At 37.6% G+C, this 18,583-nt stretch overlaps 2 protein-coding genes across 2 annotated transcripts; one reads left to right on the top strand and one right to left on the bottom strand.

The window, feature by feature from the left end:
• Positions 1-142: 142 nt before the first annotated feature.
• Positions 143-9,332, bottom strand: acvr1l (activin A receptor, type 1 like). Its single transcript, XM_043223947.1, has 11 exons — positions 9,202-9,332; positions 8,256-8,331; positions 7,616-7,695; positions 6,453-6,704; positions 6,129-6,343; positions 5,116-5,215; positions 4,825-4,971; positions 4,441-4,716; positions 3,829-4,026; positions 3,584-3,714; positions 143-2,637 (listed from the first exon to the last, which is right to left on the bottom strand). The coding sequence occupies exons 3-11, from the start codon at positions 7,680-7,682 to the stop codon at positions 2,503-2,505; spliced, it is 1,521 nt and encodes a 506-aa protein (XP_043079882.1). The 5' UTR covers positions 7,683-7,695; positions 8,256-8,331; positions 9,202-9,332; the 3' UTR covers positions 143-2,502.
• A 179-nt stretch (positions 9,333-9,511) lies between these two features.
• Positions 9,512-18,076, top strand: LOC122328269 (otolith matrix protein). Its single transcript, XM_043223949.1, has 9 exons — positions 9,512-11,347; positions 11,941-12,077; positions 12,344-12,446; positions 12,538-12,723; positions 12,904-13,078; positions 14,091-14,158; positions 14,601-14,785; positions 16,174-16,345; positions 16,915-18,076. The coding sequence occupies exons 1-9, from the start codon at positions 11,269-11,271 to the stop codon at positions 16,923-16,925; spliced, it is 1,116 nt and encodes a 371-aa protein (XP_043079884.1). The 5' UTR covers positions 9,512-11,268; the 3' UTR covers positions 16,926-18,076.
• The last annotated feature ends 507 nt before the right edge of the window (positions 18,077-18,583 follow it).

Raw genomic sequence — 18,583 nt, 5'->3', positions numbered from 1 at the left:
ATGACCTGTTGAAAGGCCCTTGTTTGAGGAATTTGACTATTTTTGCGACTTTGTTTGATGGAGAAACGAAGCTATTGAGCCACATCAAATGAAGACCATCTAAAACAGAGCTTGAGACAAGAATAAAATCAGCACTGAAATCTTCAAACGAAAGCTCAGCATGAGATTTTATTTTACAGCATGTATATACACCAAATCGTGTCTAATGATCCTCACTAACAAAGTTGTTCAATCCATTTAGACAATAAAATATTTTGGTTAACAATGGCTGAAGCCATTTTCATGGCATAAACTGATGAACCCCCCAATCGCATACAAATTCATAAAGGATCTGTCCGTCGTGCTAAACGGAAAACAAATGTGCCTTTCTATAGGAAAACTACATCCGAAAAGAAAGCAGCGGAACTACATCTTGGCTTATTTCAGATCCAGTTTTTAAAGATGGTTGCTAACGCGGACTACAACTGATCTTGCATCTTCAAATCAGTTGGCATTTACGTTCTCATTAGCTTCAGCTGTTGTACTACCAGCTATAATAGCACTGGTTATCAGAGAGCGGCTGCAGACCTCCTGTAAACATCACCAGAGATAAGAAGGTCATTTCCCAGCAGACTCAGACAATGGGGAACCTTTTCCTAATGCTTCATTTAGCTCATCTCCCTGTACAGGAAAATGCAAGACAGATGCATGATAATCCGCAAAACACGATTCTTAAAATTTACAGCTAAAAAGAAAGCATTATCACAGCATGGGCAACCTTTTGTTAAGCACAAGCACGTGACAGAAAAACCATTTCAATGTTTTAACGAATGAAAAGAGCATTTTTTTTAAATTCATAACCGTGTCTTGCATTTATATTCCAGTAACATCATACATACGGTTTCTTCATTATAACATATTCACAGTTCATAACGCAACAATTCCTTTACTCTAATTCCTAACATCGTTCCCCTGTGGAACACAAATATGTAAACGTTCGTCCATTTTTGGGAGAGCAAAAGTGACCAGTGTTGAGCGGTACGCAGCCGCCTCATGTAGTGTGTCATGAAAGCATCAACGAATTCTTAATAAAACGCCACACAACTCAACCCAAACCAAAAGCAACGTACACAAACCATTTCGACTTGGGACAAAGCAGTAATGTTTTCCTTCTTAAACCTCATAGATCCTATATTAGAGTGACGTTGCACTTTTAAATAGTCCAAAACGTTTCAAATTTAAAAATCATCAGCGTTCTCTCGGTTTATGGCGCATGTGGTACAAAAGTGTCAAAAAGCGTAAGAGTAAACAAATATGCAAATTCACAAAACCAGAGTCTGTTTCTGACTATGAATATGTTAATGTGTTGACACGACACCTTGGACACTCCTAAGTAGGGTTTTTGTACATAACATTAGCAAATAATTCAGGCCCTATTTGACAGCGGCTGATTGTCAGTGAACAAACATCAAGTACGCATGCCGGTGAGGGCAAAGAGAAAGACAAACGGCTACAAAAAAAAAGCACTACGATGTGCTACAATGGCTTTTGTCAGGCAGGCATAGAGGCAACAGGTCAGAAAGGCCTTGTGTCAAAGGAAGCCCTCATGGGGTGCCATGAGCATGACCAGACTGGGATAAAGAGAAAGTTCACACACAAAAAATTAATTCTGTCATCATGCCATTTCATAACCTTATTTGACGATGTTTCTTTCACTTTCAGGGACCCTGACAGTCCCTGGTCACTATATGCACTTGACCTGTGGAAAAAGAGCAACGTCTTTTTCTGTTATTAAACTTTAGAATGACAGGACTGATGACAGATTTTGCATTTTTGAGTGAACTACCTTTTTAACCACTCTATTCTGATCACTAAACAGGCCTAATTAAAGACACTAGTCTGTACTTCTCTACTGTACATAGTGGCATTTTGTAACCAAAGAGCTTTATAACACAAGTCCACTATAGCAAATTCAGAAACGGTGACTTATTTTTGCCTATTTATCTACAAGAATCTTTGAAAAGCTCAAAAACATCAGATTTCTAAAAGCAAGTGACATTACAGCTTTAAAGTTCTTCTGGTTGCATTAAGAATCATGCACACACTCACACACACACACACACACTATGGGTATTTCGGCGTGTGTATCCATCCTCTTCAATTTTTCCGAAAAGTACAAATCTTAAAAGTTTGCCAATGGTTGAATAGACAATGTGATGGCGCTAAAAAAATTCCATGAAGGGTTCAATTCAAGGCCTGTCAGACCGTGTCCGTATTTTTCTCCTTTACGCTGTTTCTGGAGGGGGAAATGGGAGTCCCACCGGGTTCAGTGGGAAAAATTTTCCATAAAAAGAGAGGGTAATTCTCTATAAAAAGTTTTTAGGCCAATGGACAGGAAGAACAAAGCGAATAAACAGCATGTTAGAGTTGGGACAGATGCCAGAGCTCGAATCCAACGGTCTGGTTACACAGTGTCTGTAGAATGAGCGGGTGAGCGGTCAGTAGTTCTGCGGCTCTCTCTCCTCAGCAGTCGGTTTTGCCCTTCTCCAGTGAGCTGTGGATTTTATCCAGAGTCTTTTTGATGCGCAGGGCGGTGAGTCGAGCCGAGGGGTTCTGGTACCAGCACTCTTTCATCAGCTTCACCAGAGCAGACAGGGTCTGTGACCACACAAAAACACACAGACGTTTGTTTTCAGGTCATGGTGAGGATCTGTCAGCTACAATTGTTAACATTTGTATATGGATGATAAAGAGATTTAGTTTCTTTTGTTAGTCTATAGACTGTAGCGATAATGCATGCTTTGCAGGCCAATCTGGCAATTTGCATCACCCTGGTTCCCTCAACAAAAACCCAGTAGGATTTTTCCATTGGCATTAGTATCACTGCAAAAATAAACTCTGTGACCAACGAAAGCGTGTTGTTCAGACACCTTTTGTTTACAAATGAATAGCTTTTATACATTATGAAGTCTAAATACAAATCGCTACTTATGATTTAACATAATGTCACCAACACTGGCTATATTCATTGAAACACACACACAGATATATATATAAAATGTAGTTTGCAATTTCCTTAAATCAATAAGAAATTCCAATCTGGTGTGAACAAGAAGGTAATTGTCCAGAGATCTGAACTTATTGTTTCGAGAGAAAAAAAAAAATCTATCATTTTAGAATTGAGCTGAAGCAATTAAGATCAATTAATCATCCCAGGATAATTCTTTTTGAAAATGTCCATTAATATATTTTCTTAAAAAAAAAAAAAAGTACACATTACACAAAGAAACAATACCCCCCTCTTTAACATCATCACCAGCTCTCAACAACTCTTCTCACTTAAATTCTAGCATGGTTTACAACAACACAATGAGGCTGTGAAAGCGGACTAGTAAGTTTTTTTTTTTTTTGGTTTGATGTCTCTGATGACATGTGGTTTAGCCATTTATTAGTAACTTTTTAAAGATTGTTGTCATGTTTATCATAACACCTTATTTCAGGCATTTAACCAAAAACCTACTTAAACATTAATTTTGGGAAAATACTAACTTAGCTTATTCATTCCCTTTTACATGGAAACAGAGAGTGCCTCATCAATACTCACAGGATCTGAAAACCAGCGGTTGGGAATAAACGGCCTTTGTTGCTCCACACAAACCACTTTCCTCATGTCATCAAAGCTGGGGTCATTAGGCACCAGGTCGTAGAAAGGCGGCTTGTATTCTTCTACAATTCCTGTAGGATCACAGTGGATACCAACAATAAGTCACTGAATGTTAATTCAGATTTAAACTGCCCTTAAATGCTCCCAACAATGAAATATTTCTAAACGCAGTGTAGTAAGCTGACCGTTACTGATGGTTCTACGAGCGATCTCCCACAGCACCAGCCCAAAGGCCCAGATGTCCACCCTCTTATAGGCATCAAAACAGTCTGTCTGAATGGTCTCATCTAGAACCTCTGGTGCCATGTAGCGCTTAGTTCCCACTTTAGGATTATTTCCCACATCCAGCTGATTGTCAGACTGCGTGTGCGTTACTGCCAGACCTAAAAAAATATACAAACAGATAAGAGTTAGTGTAAAAACACTTATCTTTGTAGGTTATATAAAATCTGAATTTTGCGTATTTGTATCCGAAGGTCATTGCACACTTGAACCTGAAAGTTTTGCATCGTTTTTTTTCTTCTTCAGATTTGTCATTCTTTCCTATTAAAATTCTTGACACTGATGTAAAAATGCAGAAAATCAAACTCAAATTTATGTCAAACAAACATTTGAGGCAGTGTTTTAATATGTTAATTTCTAATAAGAATTTCAGTGTGTGAGATTGTCATCTCACAATTCTGACCTAACTTGTAATGGCATGGTAAATGTCAAAATTGTGAGAGATAACTTTATTGTACAGAATTGCAACTATTAAGAATATGCAAGAACAGCTCGATTTGAAAGTCAGAAATTACCCAGATCAGCGATGCAGCACTGCAGATCTTTCTTCACCAGGATGTTCTTGCTCTTCAGGTCTCTGTGAGCGATGGCCGGTTTGCCCTCAGTGCCAAAGATCTCCGTGTGCAGGTGCACCAGCCCGCTGGCTACTGACGCCGCCATGTGCAGTCCATCTGCCATCTCCACAGCAACACGCTGCAGGTAGTCGTAGAGTGAGCCGTTCTCATGGTAGTGTGTGATGAGCCACAGCTGAGTGCTAGAGTTTCGGGAGGTCATATCAGAAGCCATGAATCCTGCAAAGAAATGAGTTTAAAACAACGCCAAGCTAGTTTTGTGTTCCAGCATGTATCTTTTTAAGCATTTAAAAATGCTATTGTTAGAGGTAACAATGTCTGACTCACCCAATATATTTTCATGGCGTAGTAGAACGGTGTTATATATTTCGGTCTCTCTAAACCATGACTTCTCATCTCTGGAAGAGAAGATCTTCACGGCTACATTCTCTCCTTGCCACTGACCTCTCCACACTTCCCCATACCGTCCCTTACCTGAGAACACAGAACACATAAAAATCAGCACATCCATCATTATCTGCACTAGGTAGAGATGACATAATTGTGTAATATGTCGTGAAGCTACAAAATAAATAGTAGTGTCGGAGATTAAGTAGTCTTCTATGCGATGTGACTTACCGACACACTCTACCAGGCTGATCTGCCGTGCAACCGTCCTCTGAACCAGGAAGGGCAGTCCTGAACCACTTCCTGATGTGCAGGAGTGATCCATCAGATCCTAGAAAACAACACCAGATCACTGTTAAACATGGAACACAAAATATTTTCAGCTAAACCACCACAACATACGCCAGAAATCAACACTTTTCTTCAGCAACGATGCATTAAAGTGAGCAAAAGTGAAGTGAAGACTTTTACTCTTACAAAATAATTCTATTTCCAATAAGATCTATCCTTTTTAATGTTCGGTTTCTCAAATAACCACAAAAAGCATCTTTTTCAAAAAGTATAATTGTTTTCAACATACAAAATATTTCTTGAGCACCAAATAAGCATATTAGAATGATTTTAAATAATCGTGAAATTACAAATTAATTTAAAAATATATTAAAATAGAAAACAGTTTTTGTAATTGTAATATTTTACAACATTACTGTTTTAAAGGAGCAGTACTAAGGAATATAAAAGAACATAACACATATTTTTTTTTAAATCAACAATAATGGTAGAGGAACGGCCCTGTATTAAACGGCATGGCAGCTCACAACCACTCCAATTATGAGCTGCTACGTAACGATGTCACAGAGGACTTCGACGACAGAGAGTCAGGGTTGCCTTTCGACAGCGTCTCCAGAAGAAACGGCACTATGACCGTCTCTTAGGTTCAAAGAGGAACCGTTATGCAGCAGTTCGTCTATGAAAATGTTTTGGCTGCTCTATGGACATTTAGCCTTTTTCTTTCCTTTTCAGATATGAGATAAAAACCTAAGACAATCAACTCTCAATACAAAAACATGAATACGAAAAGATGGACCAATCGATTGTACTAAGGGTTTTGTTTGGCTTTGGTAGTGAAAATTTAGGAATCCGTGAACTTTCCTGTTACGATCCTTCACTTTGCCCAAATAAAGAGCCGTGACATTTTCCATACAAAATATTAACCGCTTTCGTAAACTATAGAAATTAAATACCGCAAGTGTGCTGTCTCCGACATTAGATGCAATGAGCCCATCAATGGCCCCCTGCTCAGTGTCAAACTCGTGCAATCTTTCCAGACGACCGTGATGAAGTCTACGGCACACCAGCAAAGCCAGCACAGACAGCAAACCCAGAACCACAAAAGGCCCCAACACAAAGAGAACCAGCATCTCCACACGGTAATGCACAGCTGCCTGTCCTTCTGGACCTTTCCAGAGACACAAACAAAGCAAAATATATTCAGCTCTAAAGTGGCCCAATGAAACAATATAATGAAAAAAAGGTTTTACATATACATATAGAATTAATTGACTTACTTGTCAGCAGCAGTCGAAGAAGGGTCTCTTTGGAGACGTTGGCGTTGCACATATGTTGAGAGCAGCATTCGACGACATGACTAGCCGAGGGTGTTGCGGAGCAAGTCATGCGCTTGCTCTCCGGCCCAATAAGGCAGCCACGTTTGAATGTTGTCACATCATTGCTAATGATAACAGAGGTGTAACACTGATCTCCGATGCACTGCTGCTCATTACAGTCGCTGCCGACACACATGCAGTCGATGGAGACATCTGGAGAGAGACCAAACAAACAGAAAGTCAGCGAGTTAAAGCATAAATGAAGTAAAAAAAAAGGACCCAGTCTGTAGCCATTCGTCAGTTGTCAGCAGCTGCAAAAACTCTGGGAACAATGAAATTAATTAAGGAAGAGCAGCATGACGCCAGACCTCACAGACGAGACTCTCTCCGCCTGATAACTGAGACTGTTTTCTTCCCTTCTCCATGCCTTCATTTCCTGTGACACTGAACTCTGTCGACTTTACAAATTGACTACACAGAATAAAGGCCAGAGAGCATCGGTGACACAGATCAATTAACCCAGCATTCATGTTTTATGCCCTGCGTGAGACAAGCTAACAGAGCCTGAGGAGAGAGGACACTGACACCTAATGAAAGTACACCAAACACAATACGTTATGGCTGAACGTTTTGAATCTGACGGACCATTGTACCACTGTACATTTGTGCACATTTGGCATGTGTTTCTCGTGTGTCAAACACTTTCGACACGTCAAAGTCAAACATATATGATCAGTTCTTAAAGAAATAGTACATCCAAAAATGTGTCTCTTGCTCTTCAAGGTTGCATTTATTTGATAAAATATACAGATAAAAAGAGTAATACAATTTAATATTTTCAAATCTGAAAGTTCAGCAGTAATTACTCCAGTTTCACCGTCACATGGTCCTTCAGTAATCATTCTAATATGCTGATTTTACTATTACTTGTGAATTTAATCGAACCTTTTTAAAGTATTATTAATTTCTTTAAAAATATATCTCTTAAGAATTACCCACATCACATAAAAGAAATGAATAATAATAATACCAACAACAATTCATGACAATGCTAATAAAATTATTCAACAATAAGAAAAGAAAACAAAAATCAGAAAAAGGAGTAATTTTTACCAGCTCTTTACCTTTAGCTGATGTCCGTAAGAATTGAAGCAGGAATAGGACGATGATTTGAGTACTGCAATGCCCCATTTGGTTCACTGCACTGAAAGGAAAGGTGCGAGGTGTTACAAATGCACATTTAAACAAAAAAAAACACCACAAATCACCTGCTTAGTTTAAAAGTTCTACAAAACATTGGGCCAAGAATCAATTACCAATAAGAGAACAGAACCGCAAAGATGACGACTTAATTACATTTTTTGAGAGTGCAGCTGTGCTCTGCCTCTATCCTGCCACAAATATTTCCACACACACACAGTGTGTATGTGTGTGTGCGTGTCAGACAGGGGGCCGTCTCCATGGCAACCGAGGAGAGCGAGATGCCCATTATGGTGCGACATCAAAGACAGTGGAGGAGCACTTTAGGAAAGGCAGAAACGAACAAGCATTTTGGGGGTGTAGGACTCACCATTACACAGTAATATTCAAGGGCACTATTCACAAGAACATGACGACTAATTATAGACTACGAGTCCTTGAAAACTGACTTTGAAATGGTGTAGCGTCATTTAATCCAATGCCTCTTTTATCCTGACAAATAAAAAAAGAAATAGTAATTTTTCTCATTTACCAATTTAACATGAGAGTGAGAAGGAGACTTACTTGTACAACTTCTCAGGTGACTCTCAGCGCTACCTTTCAGTATGCACACAGCCAGACTCTGCCTTCCCATTGGATCCTAAAAAAAGATGATTAAAACCAAGGCAGCCTGTTAAACTTTTTCCACAGCAGTGCCTTTCTCACGGTCATGAGTGTCAGGATAAGAGGGGTGCCTGGAAGTCTCCGCACACTGATAGCCAGAGAGCAGGAGCTGACTTTCGGCTCGATTCACTTTTGCTGCTCGCCACATCGATACGTTTTCTCGAAATGCAAAGGATCCCACAAATACTCCCGTTTTGCATTTTTCTAAATGAATGGAGTTTTTCAAATAACTGTGAACACATCTTGAACGCATGGCACGAACGATTTCAATTAATATTGCGTATGAAATGCGCTATAAAAATTGCCTTGAGCTTTATAAACAGCAGAAAAGTGTGCTACAATTTTCCAGCCGGCAAAACAGTCTGGGAATAACACAAAAACAACCAAACTTTCTTCAAGATCTGGAAGTCAGATTTAACACCGACTGATACTGTTTTAGTGACCATGTGAACACAAAGTCTTAAAGGCAACAAAGCACTTACATGCAATAACGTACACACGGAGCTTTTAATAGAACCGCTTTTGTCCAGCAGATTATAAACAAGGCTCTTCCACTCAAGAAGGTAGATGACAATAACACTACAGATGATCTGCTTTAACAGATATAACATTAAGTCAGATCGCATACAGCAACGATCCAAGCACGGGCAAGGCAAAACAACCCAACAAATATAAACTAACACGCAAAAAGCGAGGCTGTCGACACATCATAATAAAGCTTGCATTATAGCTGTATTTGATAATCGGCCTGTTTGCAGCAGCTGTGCTAACGGTGCTAGCAACGGCCATTATTACCTCTCCGCATTTATTCCCAACAAATCAAAGTGAGATTAAAGATCGCTTTTACCTTTAGCTGCGACGCAGATTCATGTTTGTGGTAACGTCCCGAGTTTTTACTGTTTTATTCGGAGTCGTGTTTTAGGCGCTGACAGACTGTCTGCCGCCACCCAGAGAGACTGAAAAGACTGCGCCGTGACGTCACCATAAACAAGTGACGCGCGAGGGCATTGTGGGATACCGCAGTCCGCCGAATGCGAGTGCCTGAATACATAAAACTACTTTACTTCGCAACGGTACTTTTCCGTCTTAGCGTCTGAGCAGAACTTTTTATCGCTCAACAAAAAATTATACAAGTTAAGTGGCCTGATTACTGACACAAACATGAGATAGTAATAAATTAGAACTTACCTAACAAATTAAATTCGTAAAAGAAATGCACGTGCTCACAGGATTTATTTATTTATTTTTTTTAAATGTATATGAAATCGTTTCTTAATTGGAACGTCGTTTTTAAGTATTACAGTAGTTTATTTTGTCTAGAAGCAGTTAAAATGCTTTAATGATGGATTTGTTTTTATACAAAAACAGAGTGTTTATGATGAGGTTAATTGATGGACTGGAAATTTGTGTGGATCATTCTGATGAAGTTGTTTGATGGCACCCGTCACTGCAGAAGGTTTGTTCCGATGAGGAAACAAGCGCATTTAGATCTCGGATGGCCTGAGGATGGATAAATTAAAAAGCAGATTTAGATTTTCTGGCGAACTATTGCTTCGAGGCAAATTAAAAATAAACACAACTGCTAAACACAACCCTAAAACGCATCCGGCAGCATCAAATTCTTGAAAATTTGTGTAAAACCCGGTTTTACAACACCTTCAAGATTATGCTCATTAGTTCTGAACCTGAAAGTGTAGGATCATTTATATTAATATTTACAAACTACCGTAGCTGCTTAAAGAAAGCAAAATGTCCTTGCATGATAGGAGTCAAGGAGCCAGCAGCCTGACAGTTTTTTGTTCTAAAATAGCTTGTTGATTAATGGCCATGCCATTTTCTATATGGGGAAAAAAGGATAGGGAGTCAGGGGCACCGAAGGGCAGGGAGATAAGGCGTCTGAAGGCCCTCAAGTGACTAGTCACAATTCCGTTCTACTCAATATCATAGATTTTTCATATATAATCAATGCAGTTTAATTTTTTGGGGCATTTATAGCACTGAGCTCAATGTTGTGTGGAACACAATTGCACCTCAGAGAGAAATGCTTCCTTTGCTAGCAACAGCATTAAAAACAAAGGGATATATCTACTTATTGCATGCAGCATTCTAGACATGCAGTCAGGTTTACTGATAAAATACTGAACCAGTTGGCATTTTTAGTCTTCGGCATCAATCTTTTTACCGCAATGTGTCATGATTTTATTACATTTTCTTTCCTGACAAGGTTTTTTTAATTGTCTTGGCCAAATGTAGATGTCAATGTATGCATACCTTTATAGGTTTGTTTTTGGCTCCGAAATGCTGTCTTCTATCTCATAGTTGACTCGTGTCTCCTTTAATAAAGCATTGATTATGGGGAAGGTGACATGAGAATTAGGATGCAGGTAGGTATCAAGTGACCCATATGCTTCCTCGATTGCACAGTTGGACAAAAGAATCTCCTGTTGCCCCATTCATCCATATCTCCAATCAAACTTGGCTTGTTTCGGACCTTTGGTTTAATCTTGAGAGGCTTTAGTGGCTGTCCACAAAAAGCTATTGTATCTTACTTAATTATAACCTCAGAAATGATCTGACCTGTCCGGTGCCAGGTGCAGTGAAGTGTGCAAAAGCTTGCATGCCATGAGGTCCCATTGGATAAGGAAAAGAAACACTAGATGCCCATCGTGATCGGATAAGTGGAAAATAACCTAACAATGTTAGATCTGAAAAAAAGGCAGAGAAGCTTCGGTAAAGACCTAATGGAAAGTTTTTCCCTCCCCTCTGTTTCTGAGACTTCTGGGTACCCTAAAAAGGGAGCAATCTGAGCCCCAAGCCTTTTTTCTGACTTTTTACTTTTTCTTTTTTTAACTTTACTTCCCACACCACTCCTGTGAGTCTGAGTCCATTCGGAAGGTTACTGTTCAAAGTCAGCATGGATCATCCAGGAGGACACCTTGCTGTGGTTCTGCTCGTACTTGTTTTGGTTTCTATGTCCACCCAAAACAACATTAGTAAGTAATATCTTTATATGTTTTAGCTTTTTGGGCTTATATGACATTGTCTAATTATAAAATGAAATGTACTTTGTTTGGATTGGCTTTTCACTCTTGAGATCAGAATAAACTAGGGGAAATTATATAGCAATCATTTTAAGAAAAAAAAACGTTTTGGACAAACTTCACTGAATTTATGTTGAATTTATGCTTAAATGGTTGACAGTTTTTTTTGTTGGCAAATATAAATTATGCCTACCTATGGTCATTCAGTAAAATTGTGTTATATTATTGAATTCATTTTTTAAACTTTTATTTTATTTTGCTTTTAAAAAAACCACATACATAAATTCAATTCATTCAACATTGTTTGCCTTTACAATAAGCTTATTTGTATATTAAGTTACTTAGAAGTGGTATATTGAAAGAATCTGATATATAAAATGTTTTAATTTGTATAAAATCACACACACACACACACACACACACACACACACACATATATATATATATTTGACTAGTATCCTGGTGCAGTTAACAAATATTTTCCTGAAATGTATTTGATGAGGGAAGCGCATACGTTTTGAATGAAAATTGAATTGTCTTTGCAGTCAGGTGGTGCACAGTATCTGATGTCGAAGAGCAAAAGTGTTTGGATCTAGCTGGGAACACCACAGCCAGGAACATCCGCGGACAACTCCTGTGTGTGAGAGGCCAAAGTCCAACTGACTGCATGAAGCAAATAAAGGTGGTAGAAAATTGCTTCCCAAGATTCATATCAAATCAGATATGGTGCATGAAAATTACAATATTATTACAAGGCTTATAGAGTTCAGACTGAACGGTACAATTGTCCTATTTTTCTCCTCCTTTGCTTTTCTTGCCCTCACTCAACTTCCCAACTGATTATTCATTATTACAAAACGCTTGATATATTTTGCTTTTCCATTAAATCAGAAATGATGCAAGTTTCTCAGTATATGGTTTAGTATAATTTGTCTTTGATGTAAACAGAATGGCACTGCAGATGCCTCCACTATGTATGCTGATGAGATCTACACAGCTGGGTTTTGCTATGGTTTAGATGTGGCTGTGGGAGAGTCATATAACGGTGTGGGTGAGTATGTTCAAACTATTAAAACACCGGTCAGAGGTCTGATAATACGACTTCAGTGTGTGGTCAAGTGTCTGTTTTGTGTTTGACACAGATGGCATTAATTATTATGTGGTTGCACTGGCACGGACATCATCCAGCGATCTGTCTTTGCTGGAGATGCACGAACGCAGTTCTTGTCACCCAGGGATGCGGACCACCGTGGGCTGGACCGTCCCCATCGGCTTCCTGGTCAACACATCTCAGATCAGCGTGGATGAGCAGTGCAACTTTCCCCATGGTCAGATCAACGCATTACGTGGATCATGTCTAATACTTACTGATATTCTCTGATATTTTACAAAGCATAGCAATGCTGTTTCTTAATGTGGTTAAAAATGGTTCAGATGCTAATTGAGAAAGTAATTGCACCTTATGGCAGCAATTGAAAAAGCTATATCTGACGCCCTATGGTTTCCAGCGGTAGGAGATTTCTTTGGCTACAGCTGTGTCCCAGGAGTGAAGGACCCGGAACATGATCCCAAAGGAAACAACCCAAGGAACCTGTGTGAGGCCTGCATCGGGGACGAGAACGACCGCCACATCTGTGCCAACAACCCTCGGGAACGACACTTCGGGGAGGCTGGAGCTCTTAGGTGCTGTATGATCAGAGATGTGAGAGAATGCATATGTTTTAGCGGAATCATTTTTCAAAATGTGAATGTGCTTTGCGTAGCGAGAATATTGGTTTGCTTAATGGGACAAAAAAGTCTTTGTATATATGTACAATAATATATTACCATTTAAAAGTTTGGGGTGAGAGGATGATTTATTGGAAAGTTTTTGAAAGAACATTTACCAAGGCTCCATTAATTTAATAAAAAACAGCGGTATTGTGAAACATTATTACAGTTTCATTATATTATACATTTTCCTTTTTTTTCTTCTGTAATGCCAAAGCTCCTTTCACAGCAGCCATCACCCCAGTCTTCTGTGTTACAAGATCAATCATTTAGGGTTAAACTTATTATTAATTAAAAATAGCTGGGCTGCTTATTTAAGAGTGGAAAGTGTAGAAATTGAATTTTTCCAGTATTTTTTATGAACAGAAAGTTTGAAAAGGAAATCTTTCGTAACATTATAAATGTCTTTACTGTCACTTTTAAATGTATGAAAGTAGACATTTATGTAAAAAAGAAAGAAAGATTGCTTTCAAACGATTAATCATGGTTAATTGCAGTTAATCACATCCAAAATAAGTTTTTGTTTACATAATATACATGTGTGTAATGTGTATATTTATGATGTATATATAAATACACATACGTGCATGTATATATTTAAGAAACATTTTATGTTTTTTATATATATATATATATATATATATATATATATATATATATATATATATATATATATATGTTATATAATATAAATTATATAAATATGTAAATATATGTCAATATTCTCTAAATATATTTTGTATGTGTGTGTATTTGTATATTTATAATAAATATATATTATTTAAACAAAAAAGTTTACTTTGGATGCGATTAATGGCGATTAATCATTTGAGTGCACTAACAAAAAAAAAATCATCCCACACTTTTCAGTGGTGGTGTATATTTTTTCTGTGTATTATTATATATTATTATTTAAAACATACAGGTGTGTGGCAGAGAATCTCGGGGATGTTGCTTTTGTTAAGCACACTACAGTCTTCGACAACATGCAGGGTAAGTACAGCAAAAATATAAGAAGAGCAAGTTAAACAGGAGAGCAAAAAATGTCTAGATGCAGTAAGAATTTCAAGTCGGTTTCTTATTAAATGGAAAGAGGACAATTGTAGCCTTCACTTCGTGATTTGTATCATGTTTCACTGGCTGACAGACACAGGGGGGCAGCATTTCACAACAATGCATGTCTTTGTGTGCCTGCTGGGATCTGTGAAACCCTTGTTTAGTCTCAGTACACCCTGTTAGCCAAGTCCAGGGATTACAGATGCTAGTTTCATAGAGATATTTTGTTGTTTTATGAAAGTCTGTGTGACTTGTGCGCTTTAATTTTGTATCTAAAAGTTTCATCAGACAAGTGTTGCATCATGGCTTCTGACTTAGTGGTTGTCGCTGTCTGTTTAAAAAAACAAAAAACCCTTGTCTGTCTTATTATTCATGTAAGGCAAGAACCAGGAGTCTTGGGCGCTGGACCTGGAGCTGGAAGACTTGAAGCTCTTGTGTCCTGACGGGAGAGAAGCAAACCTGTTCCAACACGAGAGCTGTCACCTGGCTGTGGTGCCAACCAATGCTGTGGTAGTGCGTTTGGAGGACAAATGCCGCGTTTACAAGTTCTTGGAACGTGTGCAGGTCAGGAGAAACGGCCACACAGTCACACATTAGATCCCAAAATCTGAGAGCAGTCAGAAAATCCAGGATTTAATGCGCTTAAACAGGAAAAAGAAAAACAGAAATGAAAGGTATTATGTTAAATAGGTTTAGATATAATTTATACTTTAAAAACAAAAAACAAAAAAAACAATGGTAAATGCATATACAAAGAACACAACAAATAAAAAGCTTCATGTTTATTAACCTTTATTCATAAATTAATATTTTTTAATGAAATACAATATTTAAAATGTTTAAAATATAAGGCCAGGAACAGAGTGCAAATATATCTAACAATTCTATATTTTAATCACATTTTAAGGTAATTTTTAATTTTTGATTAATGAACAGTGTTTTTGCCAACTCTTTATGTCTTAGAAGTAATAATAATAAACATTCTGACTTTGTTTTGTGAAATCGTGAGAGCACTGTATGATAATATTTTATCATGGAATTGGTATTGTATATCATTGTGCTATGAGTGTATTGTTACACTCCTTAAGTAAAATTATGCATGCTTTAGTACCTATAATTCTGCATCATTTTTAGGCACAAACATTTTTTTAAATAAAACATTTAATGCTTGTTATTTTAATGAAGAAAAAAAATTATTGTATGAGAAAAATGTCAGAAAGAAACATTATACATTATGACTAGTAGCCTCAGACTTTTGGACCACATTGTACTGCACGCACACACACACACACACACACACACACAAATGCCACAGATTATATATTGACATCATACTACCAGACAGTTACACTGTCTGTGGATATCAGGTTTGATTCACATTTTTATTGCATTATCTGTGAAATAATATAAAAACAGTAAAAAGAAAAAAAAATGAAATCCCTTTTGTTCAATACAGAGCATGAAATTCTCATTGGAAGTGTTGTTTTTTCACATTAGCAGTCAACGGTATGATTAAACGAACCCTGCCAAAACCTATATTAACAGTGGTATCTCTGAACGTCTCGAGTATTACACAGATTACATCAGGCTGACTTATGCGTTCAATACATCCAGCCTGAGCCCTGTGGTGATCATTGATTTTCACAAGACACCGTCTCACATTACAGTGTGTCATTAGGGGAGGATGACACTACAGTGAGCTCTGTTATGAAAGCAGGACCAGCACACACACACACACACACACACACACACGTACTGAGCAAAGCACGGTGCAAGATACGAGCAAAGATTGTTGAGAAGATCCAATATTTGCAAATGAAACAAAATATGCATATACATATTTCAAACTCACACCCACCCTCAGCCCTATTCCTTGTTTGAGTATTCCAGCAATTCAGTTTGATTGCATTTTCTCTTTTTCTTATTTTGTTTTACTCATTTCTGTCTCGCAGAATGCATTTGCTAATACCACTGAAGGATTCTCTTTGTTCAGCTCGGTGAATTATGGGCAGCCTGATGTGCTGTTCAGCGATTCCACCAAAAAGTTGCTGCGTGTTATGGGGACCTACACTTCCTGGTTGGGGCCCAGTTACACCACCATACTAAAGGCTTTTGAGTGTGAAGGTACAGTGCTCTTATGCAGTTACTGTATTATGCAAATATCAATATTGTCAGTGCTTTTTTCAGGGGCTTATATTGTTCACATCTGATCTATTTTTTTTTGTTAAGTGTCTGTTTATAACATTCTGAAAGCATATTTACACAGCCTGGTTTTAGATTGCATGGATCTATAAAAAGTAGCAACTTTTAAAGTTATTTTCTTTATTATAAACATTTAAAAAACATTACAGAAACACTACCGTCTAAGTGCATTTTTTTATATATGCTGTTCTTTCTATCCATCAAAGAATCAAAAAACATATCACGGTTTCCACAAAAATATTAAGCAGGAAAACCGTTTTCAACATCATTACTGTATTTACTGTATTAAAAAAATATCCAATTGACCCCAAACTTTTGAAAGTGTCATGTCTTCAAAATGGTGATGAAAAAAGGCACAGTGTTTGCAAGTTACTTTAGTTTATTCTTTTAAAATGTTGTTCATTATGTGATTAAGTTGTCCTTATTGCAGATAATGTGATAAACCCCTCCTGCACTGAATAAACGTCTTTCCTCTCTCTCTTACACTACAGGTCTGTGTTGATCTGATGAAGGAAGAGGAAACTATAGATCTCCCCTCCAATTTTCTCACACTAACTCAAAAGCACTGTGTGTAAAGTGTGTTACTCTCGTATATGGGCTGAACGCCAGCTCTCAACTGTGCTTTGTAGTACTGCTATCACTGTTCTGTTCTCACGGTGTTTGTATGGCTTCATATAACACATTTACTTGATATTACACCTCTTTGAGTCTCTGCCGCTAAAGCTAAGTTCCTGCCATGTGAAAATACAAAAATAAACACAAAAAGATCTAAACTTCTATGCAGAAAAGGACTGCAGGGGAACGCACCACAAATCATGATGGAATTCCGTCTTCCAAGTAAATACGCGACAAACCAACCGAGGGATGCAAAGGTTTCTGAGTACAAAATACACGCTTTCAGGGCCAAAGCATACTTAATGCAAGTACATGAACGCAAATGCGTTTTGTTTAAACAGCTAAAAATGTATCGTGCGCTGTGTTTTTTTCTTCTTCTCTTAGATCAACTAATATTACATGCCTGAATAATCTGTTAACAAGTTAACTATCGTCCTTTAAACAGCCACAAAAAAAAAAAAACGCATTTAGATACAATACAAAAAATACATGTCGTAGCATTTTTGTTCTTTTAACATACAAATATTTAAAATTCCCAAATCAGCATGCATTTACGTGAGAAAGACAATTACTTAAGATATTAAGTCTTGTTTTTCTGGAACAATTATCAAAATATCAAGAAAAATAAAGCTATTTCAAACAAAAAACAAGATTATAAACTCACTTATTTATTTATTTTTAATCCGTGTACATGTTCATTGGCATCTGAGTTTGCGTACTTGCACATAGTATGCTTCTGATTAAAGCTTTTAACTTGAAAATATCATATTCGTGTATCTGAACTAGTGGGGTGCAGATATCGAGGAATTAAAAATGAGAAGATACGAATAAGTTAAAAATATATAAATACAAAGAAAGCAACACAACGATAGGGCATAAAACGTTTAAAGGCGGACAGACTTATGGTCGGTTGTTACATAACAGGTGCTTTAAAGGTGCTGTTTCCAGACCCTTCAGGATAACAAATTACCAACTTGAACTTCAGTGTAAATAGTCTTGTCACTATTAGATTTACAGAACCTTCTCTTATTAATAAAAACCTATGTTGACAAACATTTGCAATCTTCATTTTTACATCTAACCCAATGTCAAGACCAATGACTCAAATGAACTGATATCCAAACGCTGAGGCGTATACACTAGTGTGTGGATGCTAATGTATTATTAATGACAATGTCATCTCGCGTGAATTCATAATGAGCTGTCGATGACATTACTAATGAACGTTAGTAATCGAGATTGCAGGTTAATTGAGGATTTTGTGCCAGTGTCCTTGGAAATGTTTGTCTGAATTTTGTACGCTCACATTTCTAATTATTGGCCGTCTCTGTGTTTTCAGTGAATTTCTCATCATTTATTTATCTTGAATGCAAGTTTAATTATCTTGGCTCTCAAAGGCTTTGCTGCAGTACATTCCGCTGCTTAAAAAGCATCCGATTAAGCCATCAGTACGTCAGTAAAAATGTCCAGGTGGACATTTTCAGTCAACCGTTACAATCGCCGCGCTGCGCGTCAAACAAAGAAAAACGTTCATCGGCCAATGAA

Source organism: Puntigrus tetrazona, chromosome 2 (genome assembly GCF_018831695.1).
Source record: "Puntigrus tetrazona isolate hp1 chromosome 2, ASM1883169v1, whole genome shotgun sequence".
Classification (NCBI taxonomy): Eukaryota; Metazoa; Chordata; class Actinopteri; order Cypriniformes; family Cyprinidae; genus Puntigrus; species Puntigrus tetrazona.
Note: the sequence above shows the minus strand (reverse complement) of the source record. Positions and strands in the feature narration are given on the sequence as shown.

Bases quoted from the DNA above. Each gene is read 5' to 3' on its own strand.
- acvr1l (XM_043223947.1), bottom strand. From the start codon at position 7,682: ATGGGGCATTGCAGTACTCAAATCATCGTCCTATTCCTGCTTCAATTC. The intron at 4,972-5,115 runs GTAAGTCACATC...CTGTGTTCTCAG, and splicing joins CAGCCTGGTAGAGTGTGTCG to GTAAGGGACGGTATGGGGAA. The intron at 2,638-3,583 runs GTGAGTATTGAT...GTGTGGTCACAG, and splicing joins ACCGCTGGTTTTCAGATCCT to ACCCTGTCTGCTCTGGTGAA.
- LOC122328269 (XM_043223949.1), top strand. From the start codon at position 11,269: ATGGATCATCCAGGAGGACACCTTGCTGTGGTTCTGCTCGTACTTGTT. The intron at 12,078-12,343 runs GTGGTAGAAAAT...TGATGTAAACAG, and splicing joins ACTGCATGAAGCAAATAAAG to AATGGCACTGCAGATGCCTC. The intron at 14,159-14,600 runs GTAAGTACAGCA...TATTCATGTAAG, and splicing joins AGTCTTCGACAACATGCAGG to GCAAGAACCAGGAGTCTTGG.